At 58.8% G+C, this 22082-nt stretch overlaps 1 protein-coding gene across 2 annotated transcripts in view; it reads right to left on the reverse strand.

Annotated features, from left to right (window-relative positions):
- The window catches only part of EPHA2 (EPH receptor A2), a 36768-nt gene that overhangs the window by 9551 nt on the left and 5135 nt on the right, over positions 1 to 22082 (reverse strand). Inside the window, exons 2-10 of one of the 2 annotated variants that reach the window (XM_038376896.2) lie at positions 17853 to 17920; positions 13979 to 14639; positions 4683 to 4838; positions 3505 to 3837; positions 2783 to 2907; positions 2206 to 2365; positions 1646 to 1745; positions 940 to 995; positions 83 to 208 (exon numbers count right to left, since the gene is read on the reverse strand). In XM_038376896.2, the coding sequence (XP_038232824.1) occupies positions 83 to 208; positions 940 to 995; positions 1646 to 1745; positions 2206 to 2365; positions 2783 to 2907; positions 3505 to 3837; positions 4683 to 4838; positions 13979 to 14639; positions 17853 to 17920 (1785 nt within the window). The remainder of the gene's footprint in view (positions 1 to 82; positions 209 to 939; positions 996 to 1645; positions 1746 to 2205; positions 2366 to 2782; positions 2908 to 3504; positions 3838 to 4682; positions 4839 to 13978; positions 14640 to 17852; positions 17921 to 22082) is intronic. The other variant, XM_043499999.1, reaches the window with a different exon arrangement.

Raw genomic sequence — 22082 nt, forward strand, 5'->3', positions numbered from 1 at the left:
TCCTACACCAATCACAGCCTGCTTGAGGAAGGCGGGCCCCACCTGCACCAGCCGCTCGCAGCAGGAAGAGGGAGTGACCTACCTGCACCGATCACCTTCTGCCGGGTGATGCACGAGGGGTGAATCTCGGTTGTAAATTTCAGCACTGCTTGGTTGGGGTCTTCATAGGTGTGGGGGTCCACATAGGTCTTCAGGGGCTTCAGCTGTTCTGTGGGGCAGAGGGAGGGAGGAAGGGGACACATGGAAGCAGGCATGAGGCTGGGGCTCAGGACCCCAGAGAGATCTCATCCTACCGAAAGTACAGTTCAACTCATGGCCATTTGAAGCCCAGCCGCCCTGGCCTCCTCAACCCAACACCTGTTTCCTCCCCCTGCTGTAGGCAGGGGCTCCGCCGATGTCAGGCTGGCAGCAGGGGGTGGAGTCTCCCTTGAGCCTGCACATATACTTATGGGTCACACTCTGGGTTCCTGTTCACTCATGGGATTGGCTGTAGCCCCAGGGCTCCAAGGGCCCCGCTCTCGAGGTGGCTCCAGAGGCCATAGCACAGACCGTGCAGCCGAGCTACACCCCGCATGGCCACCACCTGGGACTCACGCTTGGGCCTTTCTTCAGCAGCAGGCTGTGGGGCCAGCAGGTCTCTCACAGGGGGCCGGGGCTTGTAGGGCCACATTCTGCCCAGCCCCTGCATGGGCAGGTGAGGAAAGACATAGGGACTGCGCTGGGTCTGCTCACCGCCTTGCGGGGTAAGCATGGTCCCTGCCTCCATGGGGTGCAGGGGCCCTGTCTCCACCCTCCCTGCCCCAGCCGGTGGAGCTAGCTGAGCACAGAGCTGGAATCTGCCACATTTGTCTCTAAGGGGCACATGATCCCTGCCAGCCCCCTGGGAACAGACTCCATGGCGTGGGTCCGACCCAGCTCCCGCTGGCGTCTCTCACTCACCAGACTTGGAGAAATAAACATCCTCGGACGACTGACGGGCCCGTGAGCGCCTTCTCCTACAACAACAAGGAGGGTTAGGCCTGGAGATGTTCCCCACTGCATCCTGAATCAGATGACCAGCAGCCCCCCATGACAGAAAATACCAGACAAGCTCATCTCCCCCACATCCTCCTTTGGTGTCTTGAAGAGACCCCAGATAGATCCAGCCACCTGCCCTGACTCTTAATATGGGACCAGATCCTGGGGAGTCCTGCACTCAGTCCTTCCTTGGGCAAAGCTCCCAGTGACACCCAGGCTGGGTAACCAGTGAGTAAGGACCTGAGGGCCTAGTGTGAACAGATTAGTCTGTTTCACTTCTGTCTCTGGTCAGTTTCACATCCAGGCTCTCCTGCCATGATGTCTGGGTTGCAAAAAGTCAGTTCCTTAAGCAAACATTTCGGTTGCTCTTACACAGCCTAAGCTGGACCCAACCCTGCCCCTGTACGTCTCAGCAGATGATGCCAGGTCAGCAGCGGGGAATCACGTGATAACAGACGCCTGGGCTGGCAGCAAGGCACAGGTTAGCTGCCCCCAATACTGCCCCCTCCGCACCTCCAGACCAGTGGGTGCAGTGTCTGTGAGGGAATGCAGGTCCAATGGGGAAGGGACAGGCAGCCACTCCTGGGCTATGGACGCCCTAATGACAAAGGGGGGGAAATGCAAATACCTTCGGTGAAGGTAGAGGACAACAGCTACCAAGGCCAGTATCAAAACGATCCCGGAGATAGAGCCGCCGACCACGGCTGCCGTGTTCATGCCCTCGGAGCCTGCAGGAGGAAGGAAAGACTGTGAAGGAAGCCACGGAGAAACTAACCGTACACTCCCAGCATGGTTCCTTACTGGGTGGGCTCTGCCCAGGCCTCTCCAAGGGTGGCGGGTGGCGGGAGAGGAGTCCCTCTGCAACTGAGATTTAGCAATGTCCAGGCAGAGTGAGCACTCGCTCCCTCTGTTGCTCTTGAGTCCCTTCATTCTGATCTCTGTCCTGCACTGAGTGTCGGTACGTTTCAAAGGTGGGGCACAAGGAGAGGCAGAGTTGGAAGCCGCATGTGGCAAGTGATCAGAGCTGGGAACTCAGAGACAGGATACCTGAGTTCTAGTCCCATAGACTCTGCCATTGACTTGCCGCGTGGCCAGGGGCAAGTCACTTCTCTTCCCTGTGCCTCAGTTTCCCCATCTGGGGAAATGGAGGTAGTAACAGTGCGATCTGCCTCTCCCTCACATACTCACCCTCAGCACGCGTCTCAAACTCATACTCCATGCTGTAGGTCCCCTGGCCTTCTTGTGTCAGGGCCTGGACCCGCACCAAGTACTTGGTGCCCGGTGCGAGCTTGGAGAGGGTCACCGAGTTCCCTTCAGAGCGCAGGACCGAGTAGCTGTTCTCATCCATCTTCAGAAAGCAAAACACACAACCCCCACCACAAAGATCAGCAGTCTTGCGGGACCAGGCAGTGCCCCAGAGCCCAGCATGTGCAGACTGGGCCCTGCTGGCAGCCAGGGATGGGAGAGGGGCAAGCCAGTGACAGCATCAGCCTGGCTCAAGGATCAGTGGCTGAGGCCAAGCCAGTAAGGACAATCTGGCTTCACCACCAGGCACCCCCAGTGACCTGATGTCCCTCTGAGTATTCCTGGGGGCCACTCCAACAGCTTGATTCATGCTGTGACTTGTGCATCCGAGCCAGGACCTTCCCTTCCAACTGGCTCTATGGGCAGATCCACTAGGAAGCTGTGGGCCCCCCTCCTTTCCCTCCCGGTCCTCTAAGCCCAGAGGGCGTGACTAGCTCGGAAAGTGAACGGCCAGCGCTACCTTCTTGCTGTAGGTGACCTCATACTTCCAGACGCGGCTCTGCTGCCGGGGCTGGACGGTCCAGGAGATGCTCAGGCTGGTTTCAGTCTGGCTGTCCAAATTCACCGATGTCACCCGGGGAGGCTCTGGCCAATGGAGAAGAAGGCAACAGTCAGGTGGGTGCTACGAGGCGTCAAGCCATTACCTCAATCATTGGGTGGAGGGATGCCGGGCCCAGCAGCCCCCGAGGCTTTGGTAGAGCTGCCCCTACACAGGCATGGCTATGTACGAGTCCTTCTAACTATGCACGAGTCCTTCTGCTTTACCATACTTGCCAGCGGATGGTCTCCTCTGCTGCACAGGTGACTTCAGCTGCTTTACCGCACCCAATCTCACCCCTTCTCTGATGCCTTCCGAGCCCCATCAAACCCCATACCTGGCGTTCATGGCTTTCCCACGTTAACCAGTGCACCTCCCTCATAAGATCATAGAATCTCAGGGTTGGAAGGGACCTCAGGAGGTCATCTAGTCCAACCCCCTGCTCAAAGCAGGACCAATCTCCAATTTTTGCCCCAGATCCCCAAATGGCCCCCTCAATGATTGAACTCACAACCTGGGTTTAACAGGCCAATGCTCAAACCACTGAGCTATCCCTCATCTGTATATAAATCCCACCTCCCCAACCGAATGTAACAGGCATGTTGATACAAGCCCACCAGTTATACATCCTGACCGCCCCTTACCTGTCTGGTTGACGCTGATGCTCGCAGTGCCATAGCTGTGGCTGGTGCCGTAGGCAGACACCCCGTTCCTGGCCTCCACGGTGAAGGTGTAATTAACATGTGGCTCCAGGTCGCTGACAGTTAGAGATGTCCTGGTCAGCCCCTGGGGCTGGTCCGAGTAACGGATGCTGTTGTCACAGGGCCGACAGTCCCTCGACTCCGGTGAGCACTGCTCACAAGTGACACTGTAGGTGACATCCTTACGGCCCCCCGTGTCGTGGGGCGGGGACCAGCGCAGCTGCACCTTAGCACCCAAGCCGATGGCCATGACGTTGTGGGGGGCGGAAGGGGGACCTGGATGGGGGAGGGGAAAGGTCATGGTGCCATAGGTGATGGTGCCAAGAGCATTTCCTTTTGGGGGCAGGGTAAAGAGAGCACATGGCTCCCAGAGCAGAGAGGAGCTGGACTGACAAGCTTGGAGCTTCTGGAACTGGAGGAGGGAGACCCAACCGATATGCCCCATCCCCAGCCCTGGGGAACAGCAGCCAGATCCATCCCCCATGGCTGCCCCCACCAGTATATTCACTATTTGAATGATGTCACTCCCAGAAGTGCCGCCCCCAAAGGCGCGGGATGTTTCTCTGGGCATGAGGGGCAAGACTTCCTGTCATTTGAGGTGTTCCCATGGCGGGCAATGAGACTGAGTTCATCCCAGCTCTCAGGGGGTGGCGCTCACTGGGCTGAGGTGATCCAAGGGTCTAGACTGGGCTGTCTCATAGCCAGCCTGACAATTCACAGCCTCATAAGGATGAGGGGGAGGAGCTTTATGTGGGCTACTGGAGAGAGTTGCGGGTCTGGTTCTCAGAGCTGGGGACTGGGAGGCAGGACTCCTGGGTTCTAGTCCCAGCTCTGCCACTGGCTCACTGTGTGACAACGGGCAAGTCACTTGACCGCTCTGTGCCTCAGTTTCTCCACTTATAAAACAAGGAGGAGCCCTTACTTACCTCCCACGCTGAAAGCACTAATGCTCACAAAGCACCCTGAGATCCTCAGGGGTCAGTACTAGTCTAGATTAGCTGAGGGTTACTATTACAGGTTGGGAAAATGGAGTAGGCTCTGACTTGTCCCAGGGGCAGCTGGGGTGGGAACGCGGGTGAAAACAGCGGAGGTTTGTCACCACAGCAGGGTCTCATACTTACGGGTGCAGGGAAAAGACACTGGATCATCTGCCGCCCGGAAATAGCCTTCCTCACATGGACACTCGGTGGAACCTTCAGGAGAGGAGAGCGTGTGCAGGGGACACATGGAGCAGGCATCACCAGAGATGTCCGGCTTGAAGAACCCAGCAGGGCAGGCTGCGAGGGGAGAGCAAGGCACAGGTTAGGCAATGCGGACACTCATGGGGGTAACAACCATTCATGGCCCTGAACGTGCAGCGGGCAACGCATCCCGCTCTCGCGGAGCCTCCCCGGAGCCCGGCCTGACCCCCTGTGATCCAGGAGAAAGCAGGAGATGCAAAGTGATGGAGGAAACACAGGAAGGACTGCGAAAGGAGACGGTGACCAGTGGGTCTGCAGAGCCCGGGGATAGCTCCTCGGACGGCCTAACAACCAGGACGCTGGGAGGTGGCGTTGCAGTTAGGGGGAAGGAGGCAGTGTGGGGCACTACCGTGGGTATGCACAGCCTCCAACGCTGGCCCCCCAAGGCACGTTGATGGGGTTGGATGTTTCCAGGAGGGGGTGGTGTTGGGGGCTTCCTTTCTAAAAGTAACTGAGAGCCACGACGTAAGCGTGGAGACCAGCCGGGATGTGGGGACAGGGCTGGACTTTCTGAGGCCTGGGGTAGGTTTAGCTTTCGGTGTTAACCTCCCCCGTCCAGACGCAGATCTCCCCTTCACTGCAGAGATCCGGGCAGCTCTGCAGCCTCAACTCCTGCTCCCATCAGTCCCGGCTCACAGAAGGCAAGACGGGGGAGATTTCCCCTCCGTGCCTGCCCAGCCTCCCCTCCGGTATTATTAATGGGACAGGCCAACAGACACACGCACATTTCCAATCCAAGACCAGTACATTCCTCCCCCAACCTGGCACTTCAAACTCCCCCACTCCAGGCTTGCAGCCAACCCTGAGAGGGGGGACTGCTCAGGGCCCCCACCTGAATGAGCAGCCGCTGACTGACATGAGGACTCCCGCTCTCCCGAGGAGCTCAGCTCGCTCCCTCTGCAGCCCCCAGCGTAGGAACGGATCCCAGATACATGCAACGAGAGGACAGCGCTTAGGCTGTCAGCTCTTTGGGGTTGGGCAGTTTGTACAGCACCTATCATAATGGGCCCCCACTGTCTGCTTGGCGTCTTGACTGTAATTTCACCCAATCATAACCGCGCTACAGAGAACAAGGCGATGGCTCCCACCAACATTGGGGGTTTTTTCCGCAGCAACAGGGATGAGAAAACCATGTGTAAATGCAGGAGAATGTGCCTGACAAACCACAGAAATTGGCCTGGGGGAATCAGGGGCAGATACGGAGCTTCAAATTAATTTTCACTCGGTTTTGGGAGATACCACAGTCCTCGTCCACATGATGATTTTATCCTGCTTTAACCCTGCCAGTTAGAGAGGCAACTTTTTACCAATATGGTTATACCAGTACAACCCCCAGTGTGCACACAGTTGTACCAGCACAGAGGTGCCTTATACTGGTGTGCCTTTTTCCCCATCCCTCCAGCTATTCCAGTCTACGGCACCTTTCTACCATTATGGCCATGCACACAAGGGGGTGGTGCCACTGTAACTAGACCTAGACCGGAGTTGAAGTGCCACAAGTGCCTTGTGTAGACAAGGCCTTATCTCAAGGTGATGGGGGCCCCATGGGACAACAAAAGGCTAAGTTACCCCACACACACATACCCCCCCCCCAAATGGTTGGGTTGGGATTGTTTGCAGACTCAGTTAGTTTCTTTTCTTTGGTATCTTTAAACAAAGAGAGTAGCAGGGTTGGGGGGAAGCCTGACTCATTCCCCATCCGATCTGGGTTTTCCACAGGAACCCAATTTCCGCCTCTTCACCCCGCCCCAGGCTGTGGGGGTTGCTTCCTCCAGCAATCCGAAGAGGAAGCGGTTTCAGAAGCCACACGGCGTGGCTTTTCAGGAAGGCCCTTTCCTCCACTCTGCCTGGGGCAGTGACGCTGGGCACTGATCCCCCCTCTCGGTTGTCATGTTTCTTTAATAAAAACACAAAGATCTCGACCAAATGCTCTGACGGCCCTGGCCCCAGCGCCCATCTACAGGCAGCTAAGCAAACAAGGGGCCTGCAGGCCAGCCCAGCGGTGCTGTGCCCGCAGTGGTGGGGGGTTATGTGAAGGGGTGTTGTAGATGTTCACAAACCCCTTCCCCCACAGCAGCTAAGTACCCCTCCAGCCCTAATGTTAGGAAAGTTTCCCCTCCCGACTGCCTCTTTTCCCGGGCTGTTAAAGAAAAAAACAACACTTCTCCCAAAGCGAGGCTGCTTATTTCGTGTGTGGTCTCCGCTTGCCCCGCTGGGTGGCTTTGGCTGCACCTTGAAACAATAGGGCAGTAAACCTGTCAGGATTTCACTGGTGCCCAGAGGCTGGCTTCCTTCCCCAGAGCAGGACAGGAGGGGGAGGGGGCAGGAGGGACCCTGGGCCTCTCTGGAGCAATTAGACTTATAGGAATTAACTTCCAACTATTAAAAACTGATGATGGCTGAGATTAGATAGATAGATAGATAGAGTGTATGGGGACAGACAGAATCATAGAATCATAGAAGGTTAGGGTTGGAAGGGACCTCAGGAGGTCATCTAGTCCAACCCCCTGCTCAAAGTAGGACCAACCCCAACTAAATCATCCCAGCCAGGGCTTTGTCAAGCCTGACCTTAAAAACTTCAAAGGAAGGAGATTTCACCATAGGAGATAGATAGATAGATAGATAGGTAGGTAGGTAGATAGATAGATAGATAGATAGATAGATAGATAGATAGATAGATAGATAGAGAATGCAGGGTCTGACTCACTCAGACCCCTGTGAGACGCACAGGGTATGGACGCCTCTTTGTGTCCCCTAGACGGAAGGTGGGGGTGAAGCTTTCATGGAGAGGGGGTGGGACTCTGGCAGCAGGAGGAGAGGCTAAGAATATCTGTGTTTATTCCCCGAGATAAACTCCTTTGTTTCCTGCTCACTGGGCTCCCTGTCACAGAGGCCAGCAGGCTCCGGGCGCTGCTCCCAGAGGTCAGAGAATCTCTCTGCACAAAGGGCAAATTCCATTCTCCATCCCCGCCCCCCATCTTTGGTAGGAAGCACCTCCATCCGACCAGGGAGAGATCACAGGGGCAGCTCACAGGCACGTGGCAAGTGGCCAGGGGAGCAAGGTGCTTGCTGGCCTGCCCTGAGGGCAAGGAAACCAGTCAGGTTGGGAGCCACTGCCAGGATGTGCAGCCCTGCCAGTAGCACTGACTGGCTGGTCCCTCCCTCCCTGCCCGCAGGGCACTCCGCAGGCACTCAGCTCCTACAGGCAAGGGGGCAGAATCAGACAGACAGTGACGGGCGCAAAGCACGCAGAGAGGCCTCACACTTGCCATGCAATGCCAGAAACGACCCCCCATTGAGCTTCCATGGAGGGCCTCCAGGAACTGAGGCTCCTTGAGGGTTCATAGTCCCCCAGCAGCTGGGGCCCATCCTACCCAACCTTTGGGGTAGCCCCCATAACACTGTAGCCTTCTTCAGGTAACTGCTGTGAGCTGGCTGGGGGTGGGGGGAGGAGTGTGGAACGGTTACGTCCCGGTCACCCAAGCTCTGCCCATCTGAAGGCCTCCTGGGCTCCCAGGCAAGGCACTAGTGAACCCAATTGCCATCGTTCCTACAGAGGGATGGCCCATAGAGACTACGAGTCCCAGCATGCAATGCTCCACCTGGCGCCAAACAAAGGGGCAGCCCAGGGTGACGCCAGCGTCTATCGTGCCGTGCTCCCCCATGATACTGGCGGAGCTGCACCAGTGGGCAGCCATCCTGCCCTGCACGCTGTGGCCTGGAGTCTCTGCAGGCTGCACCACTGGGCTCAAATGAAGGGGCAGCCGCGCTCTGGGTGCTGGATTTCTGTGAGCCACATCTGGACCTTGTGGTCAGGACTCGCTCCACCCCAGCTGGCAGGGGACCCCCAAAAGGCCAAGGACACCCACTGCAGGGCCTGTCAGTTAAGCACGTCTGACTCACCACAAGAGACAGCAGGAAGAGCAGGGCCTGCCTAGGACAAAGGGAGGCATCAGCCCGCACGGGTCACAGTCCCAAAGGGCTGTCTGACTTAATGAGGGAGACCATCAGAAGGCAGGGTCCCTATACCCCCCCCAACACACACACATACACACTCCTGCAGACACAATGCCTCCATTCAGCAAGCATAGAGAGCTAGTGTTTGCACTGGGGAGGGGGTGCAAACCCTTAGCAAGTCTTGTTTTCCCAGGACGATGGGGGGTGGCGGATGGGCTGGGGGAGGGAGGGGAAAACACAAGTAAGGCATGAGAGGAAGACGGATGGAGTGTGGCTGACAAACAAGAACATGGGGGAGGGGGAAGCAGGCACCGTGCTGCCCAGGAGAGGAGGGAAGACATCTGTCAATGCCAAAGGGTCGGGGGCTCAAGTGGGTGGCACCAGCAAGCCAGGCCGGCTGGCACGGGACATGCCCTGGGGAATGCTTGCGCAACTACACTCCGCACACGTGCTTTGGTGCCCAGGCACTCTCCGCTGGGTCTCGCTGTGCAGCTGGCACCTGGCTACCAAGGCACTGGGGCAAGCAGACTCAGCCAGGGGAGGGGGGCAGGATGAATGAGGGTGCATTGCCGGGGGGAGCACTGCAGGGCCCTGCCCTAAAGCTTCTCTCAGCGTGCCCGGGAATGGAAAGGGGGCACTATGCATATCCCTTTGCGAAGCTGATGAAGAAAGAATGAGGAGGAGTGGAAGAGAGCAGAGTCCCACCTAATGTCAGCATGGGGTGGTTTGGGCTTTGGCTGATGACAGCTACCCTGGGGGGTCTGGCCCACCCCACCCCAGGGAGCTGCCGCTTGCTCCCCTCATGTACCAGCTGGAGGCAGAGGGGACTGGAGGGCAGCAAGGATGCTGTCACCATGGTGACCCACTGGGCCTACGCCACGGTCAAGCCTGGCCTTGAGGGAAGGGGGTACATGGTCTGCAGTTCTGGGGTGACCTCTGCAGTACTGGGGAGGGGCCAGAGAGCCCTCTACGGGCCGGGGAGAGGGAGAGGAGTCTGTATGAACAACGCTTTTCCTTTGGTTGTTGGCTTGGGAAGGGGGGACAGTACAGGCCCTCTGAGATCCGCCTTTGCCCCCTAATCCCCTCCTCAATGGCTACACACCAGGCTGATCTGTGCTTCTAACAGAAGCGGGCTCAATGGGGAACTTCTCCCCATCCCCCATCCTGGGCCAAGCCTAGTGCTCCTGTGACAACACAGGGCTGCCCCCCAAGACTGGCACCCCGGGGGTGGGGGGCTGCACCCGGGCCCTATAGCTTGAGTGAAGGGGTCACAGGGTGAGACAGGGTCACTCACACGCACGCACATGGCTGCACCGCTCATGCCCCCCAGGAATCCAGGGCCTCGCCAGCTGATTCCAGCCTGCCCCTTGCAGCACCAGGCTGTGCATTTCAGGAAGGAGCTGCCATCACCCAAGGGGCCAGGCTTACCAAGCGGATTTCCCTGCACTCGGGAGTGGAGCTGTGTCCACCGGAGACCGAGCTGGCCAGGTTGTCCCTGACCCCAACTCCATCACGGCCCACTGGCAAACAGCAAAGTGCAGGGAGCCGATCATTGTTTGAAAAGGCACAGCTAGATTCCCCTCTATCTTCCCCTGCAATGCCAGAGCCCAGGCCCCGCTAACGCTGGGACGTATCCAGCCAGGGTGGGAGGAAGGCGCGATAACCGCCGGTATCAGGCAATGGAATCGGTTACACAGAGCGCCCACGGTGCTGGAAGGCTCCTTATCCGGCTGGAGATCCGGCACTGAACGGAAGCTTTATGCAAACCCATGAATTATCTCCCGTCACATTCCTGACCCCAACAAAATGGAGGGGGCCCCTCCCACTCCCTCTCCAGCCCCCAACCCTTTATCTCCCGTTTGTTTCATTCCCTTCCTCTCCGCCCCCGGGAAGGCTGAGCTCTGCAGGGAGCAGGGGCTGGCAGTAGATGGTGCCCCCTCTCATGGCATGTTCTGTGTGTGGGTTGTGAAGGCCCCTCTGCTCACAGTGCCCCCCCAGGTAAACTTGGGGTGGGGGGTGAACCCCAGCTTCCTGCTTTGCCATCACCCCTTATCCGGCTGCTTTCTCCCCTGGACTCGCAGGTCCAAGGCTGTCTGTGGGAGCGCCCAAGGCCATGGTTAGGATCCCAGGATAATACTGTGGCCCAGCGCCCTCCCCTCCCACTGACAGCAGCCATGGCTGGCTCAGCACCGGGCAGGGTCTGAGTTGGCACAAAGCTCCCTTTAACTTCGGGGGTCTATGACCCAGGCCCTGACCCTCTGTGCCCTTCTCCAGGGCAGAGTCCCCACAACTCAGGGGTGGCTGACCAGCCTGTGACATGGTTGGACTCGCCTTGTGACAACCCTGGACTAAGCCAGGCATGGCCCAGGCAGGGGTGGGACAAGCTTCCCCACACAGCTCTGCCAGTCCACGTTTGGGCTTCCTGCCAGCACCCCTCAATCCTGACCCGCAGCCCCCAGCGATCCCAGCCCTGGGCTCCCCACCCACAACTCTGCCATTCCACGCGTGGGCCCCATGTGGGCAGTTCTGCCAGTGCCCCTCAATCTCGACCCGCAGCCTCCTGCTATCCCAGCCCTGAGCTCCCCATCCACAGCTCTGCCAGCCCCCCTCAATCACGCTGAGCCCCCCACTGCTGTTATAGCCCAAGGATTCTCCTGTGTACAAAGCAGAGACACAACCCTCTGTTCCTGACTCGGGGGCACACATCTGAAAGAGCTGAATCTCCAGAGAGACTTCAGCACCAGGACCCCAAGGCCTTGATCCCAGCCCACCTGCTCCCAGCAGCCGGGGAACCCGGCCAGAAGACAGTGCACCTGGGATGGAAGCTGGTGCCCTCTGCAGTCCCCGAGAAGGAAGCTGGGGAAAGGCACTTCCCAATTTATTGCTGCTTCCCTGGAGCCCCTGGAAAAGGCAGATTGGTTCTCCCAGCTCCGGGGTCACAAGGCTGGGGCAATTTATAGCTGCCACTCAACCTCCTTGCTAACTGCCAGAGACCCCTTGTCTCCGACGCAGGCAGCAAGATCCAAAGACACCCCCCACCCCAATCCTCAGACACCCAGACACACCTGGCTTCTCCTTGGGTGAAGTTCTCCAGACACAGAGGGAATCGTAGCTTAACTGGGCTCAGGGACTGTAAGGACAATGCCAACCCACACCCCACCCCTGCTCCAACAGTCCTGGGCCCATCCCTGAAGGTCCCCAAGCACACCTTCCCCTCCAAGAGTAGGGCTGAGACCAACAAACTCGAGTCACTTGTGACCCAAGGCAGGTGTCGGAGGGAGCCTGATGCATTGACCTGTCAAGCTCCCCCTTTGCACAAGGGAAGCTGGGGAGAAAATGGAGCCCCAGGAGCCTGTGGTTTGAAGTCAAGAGGCTCCTTTGGGCTGCAGAGCTGGCCGAGGCCGTACTAAGACAGGATGGCCGTTAGCAGCCCCCCCGGCCTCAGCAATTCAGGGTGGGAGAGGGCAGCTCCCTTCCCCCCCATCCTGGCTCCCACTGCCCGGCCAGGGGGCTCTTGGGCCATGCGAGGGCTCAACACCATCCTCACCCAGCTGGGCCAGAGGGAGCCGGGCGGCCACGGCAGGGGGAGAGGGCGTAGGCCCTGCACGGCCCATGAGCCCCACCATCCGGGGGGTTGAGCCGCAAAGCCGGGCAGTGGTGCTGGAACGAGGGCACAAGCAGCCCAAGGTGAGGGGAACAGCTGGATCCCAGCAGCTGTCAGTTGTGACATAACTGCGAGCGCTCCTGCACAACTCCCAGCCGGGGGATCCCACTGACGCATGCGAGCTCCCTGCGAAGGCGGGGCTCACCCCTGGCACTTTAACTGCCCTCCTGTGGGGCCGGCGAGGCCCTGATCCAGGGAGGGGGGCCAATCCAGAGCCCAGATGCGGCTCAGGCCCCCACAGACACCAGGGCGGAGCAGGGCTCCGTACTCCGCTCCTCTCCCGCACCTGGCGGCCGATATTTCTCAGGCCCAAGGCAAGGAGCTGACAGCAGCTGGGCAGCTGAGGACTGAACGGGCCGTGGAGTCTCTCCTAGAGGGATCCCTCCGGGGGGCACTGGGGCAGGGGCATGCCAGGCTGCTGCCCATGTTGGGCTTGTCTGGGGGGGTGGTGGCAAAAAGACACCCAGGGCCAATAGACACCCAGGGGGTGTCTCTGGGGGACGTGCTGGGCTAGGAAGAACAGCCCCAGCACCAAGCGGGACATGGCCTGGGTTTTTAGCCCCCTACCCCGCAGAACGGCTCCATCCCCCACCCCCACCCCGACCCCACTGTCCCTGGACTCGTGGCTGCTTTGTTTGCAGCTAATCCCCATAAATCAAACCCTTCCCTGCTCCTTGACCTGGGGGACCCCAGAGTCCCCCAAGCTGTCAAGGGTCGACAGCAGGTATGTGTGGGAGGGGATTGGGGGGGTCGATTCCACCCTGCCAAGGTCTGAGCTCCCCCCTACCCCCCAGCACCACTTTTTGCATTGCCAGGGTTTATCCTGCCGGCCCCTCTCCCACAGCATTCCTCACCACTCATGTCATGAGGGAGCTGCCAGGCCGGCACAGGCATCTGCTCCATGGCCGGACCCCCTGCCCCCTCCCCCACCGCTCCCAACACTGATGCCTATTGTTTAGGAGGGTTTTATCAGGGAGGCTCAGATCTCTGCTCTCCGGCTTGCTGGTGCCCCTCCCGGAGCAGGGAAACAGCCTTGAGACCCGGCCCAGTGGGGCGCCCCCAAGGGGAGCAGGGCAGAGAAGAGAATGAATGGAAATAGAAGCATTTGCCCAGGGCTGGGAGAGGAGGGGGGCTGCGGGGCAGGGTTCAGGGCCATCAGCAGAGTTGTGTGGAGAGCCCAGGGCTGAGATGTCACGTGGCCACAGGTCAGGGTTGAGGTTGATTGTCAATGCCCAGGTCCAGGGCTGGGAAGACTGGGGGCTGGGTCAGGACTGAGAGGCATCACTAGATTGGGGGGGTAAGAGGGCGCTCAGGGCTGGAATAGCCAGGAAAGCGAGGTGGAGGTGGGGGGGGTGCAGATCGGGGGGGGGGCCACCAGCAGGGGGCACTGGGGGGCACCAGCAGAGCTGAGTGTGGGAGCCCTCAATAACACTGGTATCGACTGGGGAGTTCTGCACAGCCCCTGCCTATGCTGCGCCAGCCCCAGCAGCCTCGTACACACGAGATCTTCCCCCCCGCCACCCCCCCACGCGCACCCCCGTCCGGACGCCCTTACCTTTGCAGCTCTCCTCCACTTTCTCGTAGCCCTCCCGACACAGGCACTGCCCGATGGGCACCAGCCATTCCCCGTCCGAGTTGCAATGCATGCTGGGCTCCTCGCTGGCCACCGCGTCCTCCACGCACGTGCCCCCGACCTTGGCCAGCACCTGTGAGTCGGCGCCAGCGATGGTCTCGGGGAAGAGCGCCATGTTCTGCAGCACGCTGGGGCACTTCTTGTAGTAGATGCGGACGGAGAGCAGGGCCACACAGGCCCCGATGTCCTGGAAGGCCAGGTAGAAGCCCTTGCGGCTCAGAGGCCCCACTGAGCGCACCTCCATGTTGAGCTTGACGTTGCGGGAGGCGAAGTCGTCGCGCACGGTGATCTCGTCGGGCGCAATGGTGGCGATCTTCCTGAACTGGCGCTTCTGGAAGTTGGTGCCGTAGTCCACGTCTGACTCAGTGTAGTACAGGTTGAAGGTCTCCTTGCAGGAGCTGGCCCCACCCGGGAAGCTGTTGCAGTCCCGCACCGTGAACTTCAGCTCGATGAAGATGCGCTCAGCCTCGCTGCGGTAGATCCAGTTGGTCCGCAGCCAGTTGTCCTGGTCGCCTTCCATCACGTTGCAGACTGAGTAGATGTAGATGAGGGATTCGTTCATGACGTTCTGGAGGAGGTCCCACTGCCCGGGGGAGACGAGGGGTTACATGAGAGCAACATGGGCTAGAGCCTAGGCACTGCCAGCCCAGCTCCTCTATCGGATGGTCAGAAGAAGGTGCAAGAAACCCTGCAGGGCCCCTGGCTAAGTTTCTTCCTGACCCCCTCAGCTGGAGGTTGGCTCATGCCCTGAAGCGGGGAGCTGGGACCTGGTGAACCCAGCATCTACCTCGGCTCCGCCCTGCAACCGAAGGCAGCCACGGGCGATTTGATCCCAATACCGCCCTGCAATTACACCCGGTCTCAGTGTGCTCGCCCCATGCCCGCCCCCTCCGCTGCCTATCCTGGCCTCCTACAGACACACTGCCATTGTCCATTGATGGATATTGACCCTCGACCCTCCTGTGCGCTCGTCAGGTCAAGAGACCAACCTTGGTTTTACAGGTGGAGAAACTGAGGCTTGTGGCAGTTCAGGCCCCACATTATTAAGGGGCCTCTGATTCTGGGTGCCCAACACAAGCCTGCAAAGTGCAAACACAGAGCTCAGACCAAGCTGCCCGCTCCCTGCTGGAGCCAGCGCTGTCGACCAGTTCTCACCCCGTCCATGGGGGGGTGGTGGGGACGCTGCTCCCAAATTATTCCAGATGCTGGAAATTAAATTAAATCTCATCCCATTCCTGGGAAGCCTGGCCAGCCAAGGACACTCTGATCCCAGCGCTCCTTGACATCAGTGAGTATCTTTCCACTGGGAGCGAGATCAGGCTGTCAGCATGGCTGGGGTGGAGGCGGTGTCTGGGAGAGGCAGGCGGGGCTGGGGCTGCGGCCGGATTCCACCTGGCTCTTGGAAACAGCCGAGGTTTAACAAACCCAGGGGATTAACTTGTCAGCACAGTCCTGCGGGCGGACGGAGGGCAGAACACACTGGCCAATTAACCTCCTGACATGGCCCACGGGAGGGCAGCAGATAGGAAACCTGCCAGGAAAGACCAAAACAAATAGCTGCTCAGGTTGGGGTTGATGGAGGAAGAGGAAAGGGCAGCCAGCCTGGGGGTTTCTGCACTGCTGCAAACAAGGGATATCTGATCCCATATGGCACCCCCCTGGCCTCCTTGTCCCCTGCCCACTCCATGTGGCTCTCCCTGGGGAGCCCGGGGCTGGAATGTTTCCTGGCAGTCCGGCAGGGCCGGAGAAGAGATCCCCCAAGACAACGTTCAGAGTGTGTTGAGAGCTCCAGCCGCCCTCCGGCCCATCCCCAGTGCACCGACCTGCTATGCTGGCCCTAGGTGCCGCACCCCCCGTTGTGCCGAAGCCACTCACTTCTGCAGCCCCACTGCAGACTTGCCCCTGCTATTCTGGCCTTGGACCTCCCCACACAGCTAGGCTGATACCCCGCAGCTGGCGCTTAGCCCCACATGCGCCGCATCCCCCTGCAATGGGGTGACCGCGGGGGGCCCCAGAGTATAACCCCCCCACCTCGATCTCTGCTCCCTGATCAAGGAAATGGGGAGGGGGGGCAGGCTCTGATCCCAATGACCTCAGGGAAATCCAGAGCAGTCTCTCTAGCATCGGTGGTGGCACGCCGGATGGCCGGAGCTCAGCGCCTGGCCCAGGATGTGCGACCTCGGGCCATATAGAGGAAGGGTCAATGGATGGGGGGTGAAGGCACTGGGGCAGTACAGGGTTGGTCTGCCTGTGTACACTCAAGCCCAGATCCTCATAGGTGCCTAACTCCCACTGGGGGTCTGGTCTTAGTCAGTAAGTGCAGCGCCCCGCCCTCCGCAACAATAGGACTCTGATCTCTAGCCTACATCGCTTCCAAAGACCCCACCACAGAGGCCTGCCAAGCAAGGCCATGCCTTCCTTCCAGAGACTGATCTTCGGCTCCTTGCTGGGAGAAATGCCCCCCGTGGCCTTCCGTGCATCGGGATGTGCACCACCCCACAGGCAGGGCCCGGCTCTTTCCTGAGGCCCCCAGCACAGCTCTACCCCCTCTAGGGCCAAGAATTCAGGTTTCTTCCCATCCCCATCCCACTTTCTTGACCAAGAGCCTCCCCTGGGAGCTGACCACCGCCTCCCACAGGGGCACCAGACGTGGCCCCCTCCCAGCAGGCAGCGATGAGCCGATTTTCTCCAAATACGCTGATACAGCCCAGCACTATTACAGCCTCCAGCCACAGCGTTCAAGGGGAAAGTCTAGCAGTTAGAGCAGGGGGACCAGGAGTCAGGGGTCCCGAGGCTGGTTAGAGTGGGGGGACGGAAGCCAGCGAACCTGGGTCTGGTTAGAACTTGGGGCGGGGAGGACCGGGAGCCAGGAAACTGAGTCTGGTTAGAGCCAGGGGGACCAGGAGCCAGGGGACCAGGATTTAATTTCTGACTTTTCCACTGGCTCGGGATGTGAGCACATCTCTTCCCCTCCCTGTGCCTCAGTTTCCCAATCTGTACAAGGGGACAATCACAGTGACCTACCTCACCAGTGTAAATGGGGTGGGGGCAGGGAGGTTAATCCAGACTGAAAAGTGCTTTGAGCTCATCACAGCAAAGGGGCTCTCAAAGGGCCGGAGTCACGCATGGATTGGTTTGAACTGACCTGATCAACTTTAAAAAGGGGCTGCGATAAAGCAGTGATTGCGGTGAGCCCCTAAAGCCACCACCCAAAGCCCCGGGGGTGCCCAGCCTTCTTCCCAGCCCCCCTGAGATCACGGACGAGATCACAACGCCCATCTTCCATCTATGGACAATAAACCGAACCTGCTTATGGAGGACAAACCACCCCTCCCCCCACCTTGTGCTTTGGCCCTGGGCCCATGTTATGTTTAAAGCAAATGTACCCTGTACAGCCCACCCAATTCACATCACGTGCTACTCCAATGGCAGAGCTGGGCACTCCCTCTCGAGGAGAGGGCTGAGTTTGAAAAGCTCCCCACCCATCACTAGCCAGCATTGCTGGGCCAGATTCTGCTGTCGTTTACACTAGAGTGGTTACTCTGGATTTAAATTGAATTGAGGGTGGGCAGGATCCAGAAAGGAAAGGCAAAGAATTCCCTAAGCCCTGGCTGCTACTCCCAGAGGGTCTGGTCACCAATTGAGGCATGGGCACCTCCTGTGTCCTGTGCCTTCCAACGGATGTCGAAGCGGATTCTCCTCTCGCTAACCTGAGGGTGAATCAGGAGCAGATCTATGGAGTGAGCCCCTCCCCTGCCCTGAGAGCTCCCGCCTAGCGCTAGGGATTCAGACTTACCCCCTTCCCATAGGGATGGGTCAGCCAGCCGAGCTCCCCGTGGGCTTTGGCAAAATCCAGCAGGACAACTGAAAGGGAAAGCAAACAAACGCGGTTAGACCAGGGGAGGGGGAATATACAACCCAGCCGCAGGCACCTCATCCCACCAACAGACAACCAAATGTCTGGCGCATGCTCTGAGCCTAGCCGCGGGGGCAAAAGCCCCCCAGATCAGAACCCTCCACTCTCGCACAGTGGCGTAGCACTTTGCACAGGTGTGAGAGAGGGTGCAAGGCCAGAGGCTGGTTTCATTCACACCTATTTAACGCCAAACACCGGCTGTGCAGTGGGGAGAAAACGCCTCTTTGTTAAAGATCCAGCAGCCACGCCCGGCAACTTTTGTTTTAAACAAACCTCTCGCGCCTCCTGCGGGCACCACAAGGGACCATAAAGGGCCCAGCCCCATGGCTCAGCTCAGCCCTTGCCGCGACAAGCGCTTGGCTCCCTGCTCTGGCTAAGCCAAGGGGCCAATGGTGGCTGTTCCCCGGAGCGGGGCAATACGAAATCTGGGTGGCCCTGCAGCTCAGCGCAGAGCCAGAGCAGGACAGCTCTGCCCAGGAGTAACCTCTCAACGCAGGCACCTGCCTCCTTTGGCCTTGGCCTCTACTCTTCCCCGCACCTTTAGGCTGGGTCCCCAAAGCTGCAGGGGCTGCAGGAGCATTATGGCCCCAGTGCTGGGCAGTCACCATCAGGGTGGAGACACCAGCACCCTTATCTCGCGCTTATCTCAGGGCTGCTTTTTTATTTGCCCTCATTCCCATTACCTGAACAGCTAACTAACAAGCTAGAGGCTTTTTATTTAGGAACAGGGCGGCAGCCTGAGAGGAAAGGGCAGAGGATCCAAAGGTGCAGGAGGGAGGTTTCGGCAAAAGTCAGGCCGGCCCAGTTCTGCTCACAGCTAAGAGAAAGCCAGGTCGGGTTAGACAATAGGGCCAAATCATCCCTGGCATAACCCCTGTGAAGTCAATGGTGTTATGCCAGAGATGAATCTGCGCTGGCTGGTATAAGGATTACGAAGCTATCAGCCCTCATGCTTCAGGGCACCAGCTCAGCAGAGGTCAGGCAGAAATTTCCTCCCCCTATCACTGCAGTAGCAAGTCTGATGCCTTTCTTGGAAGCATGCGGCTTCGGAGACAGGATAGCAGGCAGGATGCCCCTTTGCTCTGCTAACTCCTGTGCTGGCAGCATCCAATTCAGCTCTTCCTGCTGCACGCCCACCCCGACTCGCTGGTCCTTCACCCCAAACAGGCATGATCCCTGTCGCCTCCAGAGTTTTCCTCTTTAGTGCTCCCATTCTCCAGATTTTTTTCCACTGTGTGAAAAGAAGCCACGGCGCTGGGGGAACAAAATCTCTTCCAGACGCCAGTTTGGATCCAGTGGCTGCTCGCAGCTGCCAAGGCTGCAAACCATTCATTAACATTACATTGCAGCTTGCAAACCAACCCTGTTGCCTCCAAGGGGGCTTGGAACGGGGTGGGGGTGGAGGGTGTCTGTCTCCATTCTCCAGGTCTCAGCACATGCGCTGGGCTAGGATTGCTGGAGGAAGCCTCACCCCACTCATTCTGCTCTTGCTTAGTCCCTGACTTGCAGCACTATAACCCCATTGCCTTCCTGCTTTACACCACTGGGAGTGAGAGCAGAATCAGCCCCAGGAGCTAGGCCTTGCTTGGTGATATCTATGCCTGGAAGAAAGACTGGGGTGGGGAGGGGGTAACCCCCATTTTCCTAGCTCTGGCTCCTAAAACCATTGCTGTAACCACAAGACCCTCCCATCTTCACACACCATACTGCCAACCTGTGTAACTCACAGCTGCAGGATTTCTAAGCATTTCCGCAGCCTCATCACTCTAAGTCCTTCTTAATTCATTACCGACAGATTTACCCTCATAACCCTCTGAGTGTGATTAGGGGAGTGTGATTACCCTCATTCTAAAGTGGGGAAACTGAGGCTCAGAAGGAGTAAATGACTTGCCTAAGATCATCCAGGGAGCCTGTGGAAAAGCTGGGACTAAAAGCCAGCCCTCCTGAGTCTCAGCCCAGGGCTTTCACCACAAGGCCATCTTTCCTCATCAAGGCAAACATTGTGGTTGGGAGTCTTTGAGAGAACGAGTCTATTTTGCAACCACAAGTGAAAACTGGAGCCATGCAAAGTGAAGGTAATGACAACAAGGCAGATCATGGCACAGGGGTCAGGAAAGAAATACACCCCCAACCGCACCAGTTGGAGCACTGCACCATTGCATAGACACATTACAGACAGGTAGCCTCAGGCACTGGCCACTGTTGGCCTTGACTGGCCAGTGATCGGATCTGCCATGGCCAGCCCCTATCCTCAGCCAGCCAAACCCTCACAAGACATGTTCAGACATGCCGGGGCCGGAGCCTCCTGTCCCCATCAGCACAGGGGCGGAGGCTGGGACCTGCCAAGGTCCAGATAGGTCCAAACCAGATAGGTTTGAAAAGAGGAAGGAAAGAAGGAAAGAAAAATAAATAACCCAGCAGCCGCATGACTGAGGCAGTGAAATCAAAGGGCGAGCGGCCCAGGCCTGAACGGAAGCAATTACCCAGCCCATCAGGGCCCTGCCAAGCCCCGGTGAATCAGCCAGTCAGGAATGTGTTAGCATCAGGGATCTCTGAGCGAGCGGTGGAGGGCATCGGGGGCAGGCCAGAAGCGCATGCACCCCATGGGCTCCGGGCTCATGCTGTTAAGGAACCCAGGATTCAGGCTGGGGAAGGGGCCCGACTCTCCCCCCCCCCCAGATCTGTACAAGCCAGGGGCAGTCAGGGGGAGGAGCGCCAGGCCTGAGGTCTCGGTGCCAGGGCTGCAGCCTGGACACCGAGGGGCCCCAGGTCGCGTGGGACGGGCTGCGGTCCCCCAGCCCATCCCGCTCTAACTCATTGCTGGGATGGTGGAGGAAATCTCTTTATGGTTATTCTCCCAGGGCAGCAGAGCTGGCTCCATGCCCACCCTCCCTCCCTCTATAAAGCAGCACTGGCCAGATCACCCTGCTCCAACTTCCCTTAAAGAAACATGCCCCCTTGCCAGCCCCGCCAGGTGGGCATGAGAAACAGCAGGGCCTCTGCTCCTCCCAAAGTGCCTGCAACTCCTGCTACCCACCAGCTGGCTTCTGGGGAGGGAGGTTTGGAGCGGAAAGAGCTGGACTCTGCCTGCGGCATGGGCATGCTCCCTGCCTCGACGTCTCAGGGTAGGGCTACGTGGCACTGAAAGTCCCGCGGCTGGCCCGGGTCAGCTGACTCCGGCTCACAGGGCTGGACAACAGTGTAGATGCCCAGGCTGAGGGGTCTCTGACGCCAGGCACCAGGCCGAGCCTGAACGTCTACACTGCAGTTTTATAGTCCTGCAGCCCGAGACAGCAGACCCAGGCCGCAAGACCTGTGGCTGCGTTTTATCACAGTGTTGATGTCCCCTCAGAGCTAACTGGACGGCTCCTTGGTGGGGCTGGATTGCAGGAGGACCAAACAGATCAGGCAATCCACGCCCTGCACCCCAGGGAGTCCCTAAGCCCTGTTGCACCCCCCACACGTGACCCAGCTTGGGCCCTGCTTTTCCAACAAGCTCCTGCATTTCGGCTCCCACCCAGGGCAGTTGCTGAAGGTTGCTCCAGACCCCATTTCTTCTTCACAGTTCCCTGCTTATACCCAGCCGAGCGCCCCCTCTGCACTGCCTGCAGTGGTGCAGTTAAGGGCAGGTCCCTGGATTGGGGCAAGTATAGGGTGGATCCGTGGAGTGGACTGGATCTGGGAAGCAGGCTGGGCAGCGAGCCCCCTTTGGTTCTGTGGATCCATCTTTTGCTACCTGCCTTTGGGCCCCAGACCTAGGGCTGGAAATGCCTTTAATCCAGAGGCAAATGAACCCGTGGCTAAGAAGAGCCCCATTAGGGAGCTTGGGGATGGGGTTTGGGCCCACCCGGCTAACATGGGACAGCCCAGCTCCACAGGCTCCCTCCACCCCATCTCTTTGATCCAGGTGCCAGCACCCCAATCTGTGCAGGAATAAAGGATGTGGAAGGCTAGTGCTGCAGGTCCGATCCGAATACACTCCCTGACACAGGAGGTCTCTCCCGGCTCTCCTGCACCCCCAGGCCCCCTCCTCCCCCGTGGCAGTGAGGCAAGGCACAGCCAGGATCTCGTACCACGGCAGCGAGCTGAGTTGGAGAGTTCTCAGCCCGA

Source organism: Dermochelys coriacea, chromosome 18 (assembly GCF_009764565.3).
Source record: "Dermochelys coriacea isolate rDerCor1 chromosome 18, rDerCor1.pri.v4, whole genome shotgun sequence".
In the NCBI taxonomy this organism is placed as follows: Eukaryota; Metazoa; Chordata; order Testudines; family Dermochelyidae; genus Dermochelys; species Dermochelys coriacea.